The sequence below is a fragment of the Dunckerocampus dactyliophorus genome, chromosome 2, assembly GCF_027744805.1.
Source record: "Dunckerocampus dactyliophorus isolate RoL2022-P2 chromosome 2, RoL_Ddac_1.1, whole genome shotgun sequence".
Lineage (NCBI taxonomy): Eukaryota > Metazoa > Chordata > Actinopteri > Syngnathiformes > Syngnathidae > Dunckerocampus > Dunckerocampus dactyliophorus.
Window position 1 is genome coordinate 24110001 of NC_072820.1, and position 10792 is coordinate 24120792.

The 10792-nt window shown below is 37.8% G+C and overlaps 1 protein-coding gene across 4 annotated transcripts in view; it reads right to left on the reverse strand.

The window, feature by feature from the left end:
* Nucleotides 1-10792, reverse strand: part of LOC129177639 (E3 ubiquitin-protein ligase RNF31) — a 32925-nt gene extending 22133 nt beyond the window's left edge. Inside the window, exons 1-6 of one of the 4 annotated variants that reach the window (XM_054768978.1) lie at nt 10614-10792; nt 8527-8725; nt 6612-6758; nt 2497-2652; nt 1844-1900; nt 1-14 (exon numbers count right to left, since the gene is read on the reverse strand). The exon at nt 1-14 is cut by the window's left edge and continues 188 nt beyond it. In XM_054768978.1, the coding sequence (XP_054624953.1) occupies nt 1-14; nt 1844-1900; nt 2497-2652; nt 6612-6758; nt 8527-8724 (572 nt within the window). In that variant the 5' untranslated portion in view covers nt 8725; nt 10614-10792. Of the gene's footprint in view, nt 15-1411; nt 1725-1843; nt 1901-2496; nt 2653-6611; nt 6759-8526; nt 8726-10613 lie in introns of those variants that run through there. The other 3 variants (XM_054768979.1, XM_054768982.1, XM_054768981.1) reach the window with 3 other exon arrangements.

The following is a 10792-nucleotide window of genomic DNA, read 5'->3' on the forward strand; positions in this document are numbered from 1 at the left end:
TTCAAGCCCACTTCCTAAAATAATAGAATATGGTGAGGAACAGTAATTCTATATACCTTTATTACCTTTATCATTTTGATAGATGTCCTTCCATTACATGGCAATAACAATAACATGACAAACAAAAGACTACTATACCAGAGACCAAAATTATAATATTCCAATTTTTAACTCAGGATTAGTATACAGTAGATCCCCGATATATGCGTTCCAAGACACCTATAAATGGATTAAAAAAACAGGAATAATGGATGCCCTAAAAAAAATCCACATTTTTGATACCCTTGAGCCTATAATATGACTCTCACAGTTATTAAACTCAGTTTTAGAAAAAGAAATTGCAGGCATATAGTATACAGCAGTGCTACTCAATGCGGGCCAAACACAAGAATGAGTTTGCACTTTTGCAGCAGACTTTTTTTTTTTTGCAGTAGGTTCTTAAAAAGAGCAGAGCGCTTCTGTCAAATAAAGGATCTTTGACTTGCATTTTCGCAGTAGGCAACAGAGCACTCTTGTCTTAAAGAAGATCTTTGATTAGTGTTTTTTATTTATTTATTTACTTTTGCAGTAGTTCCTTAAAAAAACAGAACAGTGCTTCTATCATATTGAAGATCTTTGACTAGCATTTTTGCACTAGGTACCTCAGGACTCTGTCTGATAGAGCATGTGTCCCCCAACCACCGGACCATGGCCCGGTACTGGTCTGTAGGTGGGGCCAAACCGGGCCGCGTAAAACTTTCACGCACAATGATAAATAAAAAAAAATTCATGTAAATGCATATAAATTTTGGAAATAAGGGCCATTATTTTATGTAAAAAATAATATACAGTTACAAATCCCATAGTTTTGGCATTTATATGTTGTTTGTTGCAAGAGGCAACCCATCCCACTTTGTTTGACGGCCCCTGAACGCACCATCATGCATGCGCTAACTTTCTCTCATGCCGCACAGACTATACTGTATTTTTAACGTTTTTCTTTCACCTCATATTTGGTCTCAAATGCTGATACTATGTGGGAATGCATAAAGGTAAGTTTTGATGACCTTATTGCTAGCACACTGCCTTTTACCACAAACGTCAAACAGCGATGTAATAATCTTTCTGAAAAACTAACTCCAGGCTTGTACTGGTGGATGGTAGGTCTGCATTCATTTTGTGCTTTTAATTTGATGTTGTTCATGTCTTAGCTTTGATATCACTATAATGTACGAACTCCCCCCCGGTGCCCGGGAAATTTGTGGAAACCCAAGCCGGTCCGTGTGTCAAAAAATGTTGGGACCGATGATATAGAGGATCTTTGATTAGCGAGTTTGCAGTTATAGATTACTCTATATGCCATTTACAGAAGTAAAAGTGTAAAGTGAATATTTCACATACTATTGTACTAACAAAATGTTCAGTTACACACCATCACATCTTGTCAAAGCATCTTCCCGTTGGAAAATGTTGAGTGAATTGACTTGTGAGACAGCCCCTTTGCCAGATTCATAGCTGCAGCACTCTTTATCCCTCTGCGGATAGGGTCGTCAAACCTCTTTCTATTTAATTTACCATTAAAAAAAAAAACAGCAGCAAAAAGAAATCCGCTAATATGCAGGGGAGCAACTGTATATCAAGGTGTGATGATAAAGCATATGAAAATTATCACATATGAAACACATTGCTTATAAATCAAGTTTGCTCAAGCATGTCAAGTGAGAAATACTTTATATCTGTGTAACAGTTGATGTCACTGGGGGCTTTCGATCCTCATCATCTTGGAAGAAATATAATTAAAGATATGTAGGATTGTTGCACTGATGGGGGGGATAGCTACTGACGTCTGTGGGAATGATGTCACCTTGTGTCTCAGCGTAGGAATGATTCTCTCATAGAATTCTGGATGGGGATGAGTCTCCTGGAATCATACCAAATAAGACATTATTGTTGACTTCTTCAATGATGAAACTTCAATTCATTCAAAATGTTCTCTATTACACAGGTTCAGAATACAGACCACTTTAAATATATAAAATATATATATACTGTAAATACATCCCACTAATATTTGGTTGAATGTCCCATAGCAAGTTTCACCTTGACAAAACACTTTTTGTAGCATCAACAAGCTTCTGTTATAATTTTGTCTGAATATTTGACCACTTTCATTGGCAAAATTGGTAGACGTCATTTAAATTGCATAGTCTACATACGTTCAACGGGGTTGAGGTTGGGAAAGTCATCACATAAAGTGAATGTTAGCCTGCTGTATCCATTTCAAAATCGGTTTTCATTGTGTTTGGGATCATTGTTTTGTTGGATCACTCAATTGTGTGTCGTCTTACTGTTAATTTGGAGGTGAAGTTGAAGAATTTGGAGGTAGTTCTTCATTATTCCATCCACTTTGTACAGTGTACCAGTACCACTGAGCATCATGCTACACCAGCTACAACAATTCTGCCTTTAGCAGATGTACTGTAGGTGGGAAAGAAAGACATGACGAAAGAGGCACACCTTGATGAGCATTTCTAGCTCCATCCTGAGGCTCATCACCTCCAGAGTGACTGCAGCAACTCTGCCAACGTCCGGATCTGTGACATCATCAGGGAAGCTGAGCCCATCTGGCTGCTGATTGGAGTAACCATAGAGACAAAGCACCGCCCGTCCTCCCTGGTAGAAGAGGGAGAACAAAGAGAGTCAAAAGGATTGTCTGTCATGGTTTGGTTTCACCACCAACAGAGACATTTGCCATCATGTGCCAGTCGTTTTTCTCTAGTTCTGCTATCTCATCAATATTTTTTATACAAGAGCATCAGCATTCATGTTTTTATGTAGTAGAACAGCTGAAGCAGATAAAACATATACAGTATTTTGCCCACACACTTACAAGAATGCCAGTCATTCAGTGCTGATGAATAGACGGGGAGACCAGCAGTTTTCCTTTTTTTTCCCCCTCACCTCTTTTGTATGGTGTCATAGTGTGCAGCACATCTCAAAAATTAAATAAATCAAGTGAAGGAGTTTTTGATTGAATATGGATAAGATTACAGTAGTCCCTTGTTTATGGCGGTTAATTGGTTCCAGACCTGATCATGAGAAGTGAATTACCGAGAGTAGAATTTTTTATTTATAAATGGAATATTTTCGTAGTTAGAGCAAAGAAAACATGTTTACGAGCTTCTAAATACGTTTAACATTATTAGAGCCCGCTAGACATGAAATAACAAACCTACAGCCACCCTTACACTCCTATTAACCAATAGAGTAGACATAAGAGAAAAGACGACATAAGACATAATATAGACTCGCACATGTTAGCATTGGGAAAGTTCCTTGTTGTTGGTGTTCCTTTTTTACTTTACCAGTTTCTGTACCGTACTTCTCGTGGTGGCTATTGTTTCATCAATGTAACATATACTGACACCTAGTGACCAGTGTAGAATACTACATATCACAACATGTCTTTGAATGAGTCTTCTGAATGTTTTATACAGTGATATGTAGGATTCTACACTGGTCACTAGATGTCAGTAACATTGGGTGAGACACACAAGCACCAGACTTGATCACTGGAACAACAGGCTTTTATTGCAGGTTTGAATGATCTCACAACAGGCACAATAATCACTAACACGGACTACTGTTGCGGCCGTAACCCACGCCGAGGTAAAACTCAACTCTGAACCACCGATGCCACTTCCTGTCCACACCACCATTTACAGCACCTCAACTCTTATTTATGTCTTAAATTGCTTATTTTCATTTATTATGTCTACTATATTGGGTAATACAAACGTAAAAGGTGATATCTAGAGGGCTCTAATAATGTCAAAAAACATATTTAGAAGGTCGTAAACTATTTTTTATGCTCCAACTCCGAAAATATTCCATTTATAAATAAGGAATCCTATTTCGCGGAAATTCGCTTATTACGGTCTGGTCTGGAACCAATTAACCGCAATAAACGAGGGATAGCTGCACAGTTGCATTTGTGCCTGTGTTTGTCTTGGTGTATCCATTACATTTACTCTAAAAATAACATCCCAAAGCATTTCAAAACCACCTCTTTTTCCAGTGAGGGCCACATACTGAAAAAAACTGCATTTCAGCTTTGTGATATGGATGAAAAAGCATATTAGCAGGGCTGACCTTTTTCACGAGGAGCACAGGTGCTCCTTAATGAAAAAAAATTTAGGTACAATGTGAAATTTCTTATATATCACAATTTTATTATTAACACCATATCCATAGCCTGGCATACTACATCCTGTACCCAGATATACTAAGATACACATGCAGTCACATAACATGACTGACATCAGTCACATGTAATTACATTACTAATGGGGAGAACGTTGTCGAAACGTTCTCCCCATTAGCAAACTAACAAGGTCTAACGTTCCCTAAACGTTGAGGGAACCAACCGAAATGCTGCCCTGTGGGTGTAGCTGTTACCTCCACACAACATTGGTTTGGTTTTTTATTGGTTGTTTCTCGGTTACTGTGAGAACGACCACGATAAAGTTCATGTTTAGGCTATAAATATGAAAAATGTCTCAACTCTTCCCTGTTTTAAATAAAGACTAAATACTAAACTATTTCTGATTATTTTACCTCTGGACATGTCCAGAGGAGAGATAGGGAATATATAGGTAGAAGGATGCTGAGTTTTGAACTGCCAGGCAGGAGGCCTAGAGGAAGACCAAAGAGGAAGTTTATGGATGTAGTGAAAGAGGACATGAAGGTAGTTGGTGTGAGAGAAGAGGATGCAGAAGACAGGGTTAGATGGAGGCAATTGATTCGCTGTGGCGACCCCTGAAGGGAAAAGCCGAAAGGAAAAGAAGAAGACTAAACTATTTTCTGATTCCTTTTGCTAACTGATCTGTTATTTTGTATTTCTTTTTATTACCTTAATTATTTAATATATTGCTTCTTTTACTGTTGCCATGTGCCTTTTATCCTGTCTCTCTTATTTAACTTGTTTACTACTTTATGTGAAGCGCATGGAATTACATGTGTGAACAGGTATAAATGCCATGCTTGCCATAGACTACTAATTTGCTTGTAGTCTGTACAAAGTGGTGTGATGAAGTGACAATATCAGCCATTGGGATGCTATTCAATTCTAGATATTCCATTGTCACATTGGCTTTAGAAACTGGATAGATAAAACCATCATCAAAATGATCATTTACACAATGAACAGAGAATTTCACATATTCTTGTAGCCTATGTGACCAAAACAACAAATGAGTGTGTCCATGCTGTTTTTTCAAAGTGAACAAAGAAAAGTTGTAGGAGACTTGTAGATTTATATTCAGAACTCAGGAGCAAAATGTGAATGAAGGGGTTGGGGGGGGGGTATTCACACAGGGGCTCTCTTTTTATTTTTTTCTACTCGCACAATCTATTTTTAGGCGCATATGCGAGTGAAATGCTTGCACTGTACAGACATGATTAGTGTGAACTTCACTCTTTGCTCTTTTTTACCCATTTTTGCATTTTTTTATGTTTTCCCAAATATTTCAACTTTTTTCTTCAATATTTGTAATTTTTTTTATTCCCATAATATTACGGCTTTAAAAAATAAAAGAATATATTCTTTATTTAATATATCAACTATGCTACTAAAAGGGCATTATTTTTACTCATTATTAAAGTTTATTCTTGTAAAATTGCTACTTTTTTTCTTGGTAGAACACGACTTTTTTGTTTTAATATTTTTTACTTTATTCTCGTTAATTCAAATTTATTTCTGCTGGGTTTCCCCCCCCCCCAAACTATTACAACTTTCTTCTTGTGAATTTTCTTCTTGTACCGGTAATTATGACTTTATTCTCTTAATATTTTGACTTTATTCTCGTAACATTCAAACTTTTTCCACAACCTAATTTTCCAAAAGTTACAACTTTGTTTTTTTGTTTTTTTCTCGTAATAGATATTCCGACTTACAAACATGTTTTTTTCTTTAATATTTGAAGTTTATGCTACTAAAATGACGTTACTTTTCCCTCATAACATTACGGCGTTATATTCTTAAAATTACAACCTTTTCTTGTTCGATTACAACTTTTTTAACTTAATATTTTGACTTTATTCTTGTGAAATTACTGCAGATTTTTCCATTTTTGCTGGTTTTCTGGTCATTACATATCGTCCCCAAAGATTGCCTCATTCCTCAGGAATAGTGGTTACTAACAAGCTGTTTTGCCAAGCAGGCGAACGACCTACTGTTATACAGGACAGTCATTCACCAGCAACAACAACCCTATTGTGACCACCCCCTGGTGATACACCCACCAGAGACATACTGTAAATAGGGAGTGTCCACATCTAAAACATTTAGAAGTGAAGAAGCCTTTTGGAATAAAAGTGAAACATCGTCAACAAACAAGAAGAGTCCAGTCGCTTTGATTCAACATTTGGAGTTTGTGTCGACGATAACCCCCACACCCCCCAAAGCTGTAAACTAAAAAGAAACACAGAGTTCAACAAACATATAATATAGTATATATCTGCAAAAGGTTTTATCTACTGTTCACTGCAGTGGAAAAACATGGTCCGTGTTGGCAAGTTCTCAAACATTTTGTAATAGCGGCTGTGCAGCACCTGCCTGGTCTTTATCTTACCTGAATAGCGTCAACGGTGGCTCGGAACACCGGATTGTTGTGTTTGACGGTTCTCCAATATTTGGGTCTGTTGGGATTTGTAAGGTTACAGCCATACTTTTCCAGGATATTCAAAGCTGTAGATAAGCACTGCAGAGATGCAAGTGTCTGAAGAGAAGTAAACAGACAGCAGCAAGCAAGTAGAACAGTTTAGAGTAATAGGTTCATATTGCTAAGAAGTATTTAACCTTAAAAATGAGTCATTTTGTTAATTTTGGATCACATTTATCAGAAGGGATTAATGTGAAATTATACAAAAACTATTGTAAATTAAAATACATGTTCATAACATTGTGCACTGTGTGTACTGACAGTGTAATGTGCATTTTTTTTTTTTTATGCCAGGGGCGTCCGAAGTCCTGGCCAGTGGTGATTTGAGGCTCGCAGCTCACTTATTGGCAGCATAACGTAAATTCCGGTGTATAAACCGCTACTTTTTTCTTAAACTTTGAACCCTGCATCTTATAGAGTGGTGCAGCTAAATTATGGCTAAATTCTAATCTTGTGACATCTCCTTTACTTCAGAACTACTGCATTACTTGCTTGCTTTTTTTCCCCCCCAATCGGAGTTCAAGAGCTGCAGCCGTTTTAATGTCCAAGCAGAAGGTGTAGCAATTCTACGCTTGATTAAACTTAATTACGATTTGTCGGCTCAAAACACAATCGCAGCATACAACTTATATCAAAACATGTGACAGTAGCGTCTTCTACTTTCTTGTTCTGCACTCTCAGCATCATGGGAACTCTAGTTCTTTTGGCATGAACATACGTTTTAATCTGTCACCCTGTTTTAACTCTTAATTAACTCATTCAATACCATAGACGTATTTAAACATTTTTTTTTTACATCCGAACAATCGCTTCCAAAGACGCATTTTTACGTCTTCTAATTTTTTTTTGGATGAGAGGCAAAAAGAGGTGATGACGCAAGTGCACAATAAAAAAGATGACTTTTCATGCAGTTTTAAGCCATAAAAACAGCCACAAGGTGGCAGAAGTGCATTTGATAGGAGCTCGGCATGCATCTTTTCCGTGTATTAACACGCGCCACAGCAAGGAGGAAGTGAGAGAGCGCGGGGGAGTGTAGCGTGCAGAAATGAAAGCGTGCGTGATGAAAAACAACCCTTTCTTGTGTTGTTTATGTTGTGGTGGAGTTGTTTAGATATTTGAGCTGTCACAAAAGCAAAATTTTGTGTCAAAGTGAAAGTAATGCTTGAAATGTATTTTTTCATAAAAAGCTGTTTTTTCTCCCTTTTGTTGGGAGGTGATATTTTCCTGAAACTTACCTATGTTCTACTGCTGATTACTAAAGAGCGAACAAAGGTAGAAAGTAACATTTTTTTCCTGATGAAAGATGTGTCTAATCTTTCTTTTGGTGAACACAATTTTCTGTGTGCCTTGAAAAATCAGTCAAAATAGTCTAAAATTGCCGGTACTGAGGGGGATACATTTTGAAAAATAGCCGGGATTGAATGAGTTAATTAATATATTTTTGAAGAACCGTGATAACAGAGTTAAGCTGCGAAATTCAAAGCGCGTAGTGGTGAGGGATTACTGTACTGTTATTTTTGCAGTAGTGCTGGGTTTCCCAAACATGAATTTGCGGCTGCCAACCACAAATTTATTTTAGACCCCCACAAAAAGATTTACTGCCATCTTAAAATAAAAAACTGAATTTACAAATAACTTTAAAAAATGTAATTTATGTTTTAAAGAAATCACAATCACAAAAAATATGTAAATGTATTACAATTGTTGATTAAAAACCTTTATCTGCTAATGTATTTAACAACTGTGTAAAAAAAAAAAAAAAAAGGTACATATAGTAGCAGCTTGTAACACAGTGTACACTGGATGTGATGGACTTGTCCTTTACCTCTTTCCTGTTGCTGCCAAAGCTGTTTTCTATGACCATAGTCTCTGCAGCAATGTGGTGATATTTGGAGCAGGGCGGTAAAGGCAGATGAGCCATTGCCATCACCCCAGCCCGCACCTCCACCACCCTGCTGCCCGAGTACAGACACACTTCAGCCTGACTCCGTGCCTCCCGCAGCTGCTCCGATAGGGACGGCATCCTATATACACACACACACACAGGTATACAGTATATACAAGCACAAAGCTCAGTGGCTAACAGTTTTGTTATTTATCATTTTTGCTATTTGTTTTCCATTAATTGCTACAGAGCCCAGCAGAGGACATGGAGAAAAAAAGACTGATGGGTAAAAAAAAATCAATGAATAAATTGTGAGAGTTCGCAAAACGTTTGTGAGATAACGCAGCACTTTTGTGGGATCTCGCAAAAGTATTATATAAAACTCTTATAAAACTGTTTACATTAAGAGCATTGCCATTACACAATCTGTACCGGAAACGCAATCGGTTCTACGCATGTGCAGAACGCGTCTACATCCAGTCGGCCTGTTTTCTGGCAGTCACATTTTAGGCAAGCCGATTTGTACTACTACGCATGTGAAATCTATGTCATCCGTCGATCTATTTCACGGCAGTTTTTTTTTTTTTAACCGGAACTTTATTTACAATCAAAATGGCAATACAATACAGTGCAATTATAGTAGAACATGGAAACATAGGAGCAACCATATTACAGAGATAAAAGAAAAATTTGAAAAGAGAAAACACAAATGACAGGGGGTAACAATCAAAAGCAAAATACAAAATAATTAGATAACTACTGCATTTTTGGTCTTTATCAATTCTATGCTGCTTATCCTCACTAGGGTCGTGGGGGTATGCTGGAGCCCATCCCAGCTGACTTTGGGTGAGAGGCGGGGTACACCCTGGACTGGTCGGCAGCCAATCACAGGGCACAAATAGACAAACAACGTCGCAGAAGCGCTGTTGTAAACAATTGCGAAAGGAGGAAGTGACCTAGGTCTCGCACAAGTGCAGAACCGATTGCGATTCCGTTACCGATTACATAATGACAAACACTGTACTTCCACTACTTGTGTTCAGAGCGGATGTTTGCGTTGAAACTTCAAATTAAGAGCAGCACATTCGTTGAGTTTTCTGATATGACCGTTTACTTAGGACAAGCAGTGCACACAAGTGAAAGAATCGGATGTATGGCTAATCAATGTATTTCCTTTCGAGTACCAGTACTCAAAGAGACACGTTTCCAGCAACAGTAGCTTGGATTGAATGTTAGCATTTTCAAAAGATGAGCCGAATAAGCAACAGGACACACTTCTGGTCATAACAAGTTTTCAATTTCTTAATGGTTATTCATCCATTTTGTATGCCGCTTATCCTAATTAGGGTCGCGCGGGTTATTTGGCTCGTCTTTTGAAAATAAAATGCTAACATCCGGTCCTATCTGATGTTGCTAGAAACACATCTGAGTAGTGGAACTCGAAAAGAAATACATTGATTAGTCATACATGGTGTTCTTTCACTTGTTTGCACTGCTTGTCCTATAAGTAAACAGTTATATTAGAAACTCAACAAGTGCTGCTCTTAATTTGAAGTTTCAATACAAAAATACACGGAAGTTCAGTGCTCTTAATGTAATTAAACTGTTTTTCGTTTTTTTTTTTTAGCCAATCAATTTTTTTTCCATGTCCCCTCGGGGGCTCCGTAACATTTTGTACATTAAAGATGCTAAAACCAAATCCCTGCAGGTCAATAGTTGTTAATCTGAACAAACCAGCGCCTAAAATGGCCCCAGGGCTGCACTTTGGACATCCCTGATATAGTAGTCAGGTCAAAACGTGAGCTTCCACCCTAAATAACCCAACTTAATGGAAGCTAAAAACCAAATATATTTACTACATTAAGTTGTTGTTTCGCTTGTTACGACATCATTTCATATTAAACATGAAGTGTTCGGCACTGACGTTAGTGACGTTTACCTGCGTAAGCTAGCAAGCTACTGGTGTAAAATGGAACCAGGAGGTATGTTTTACAACAAGAACAGCATATGTGAGCGCGGCTTCCTACCTTTTATCTCCAGCAACACCGGGGAGAACAGTCCTGTCTTCTGAAACGAAGTGCTTTTATTCACAATGTCTGACCAGTTCACAGCTGCAGCGACATCAGTGAGCTGCAGCGTGACGCGTGACGTCATACGTGCGTGATGCCACCGTCAACTATTGCTGATATTCATATGACTGTTTTTT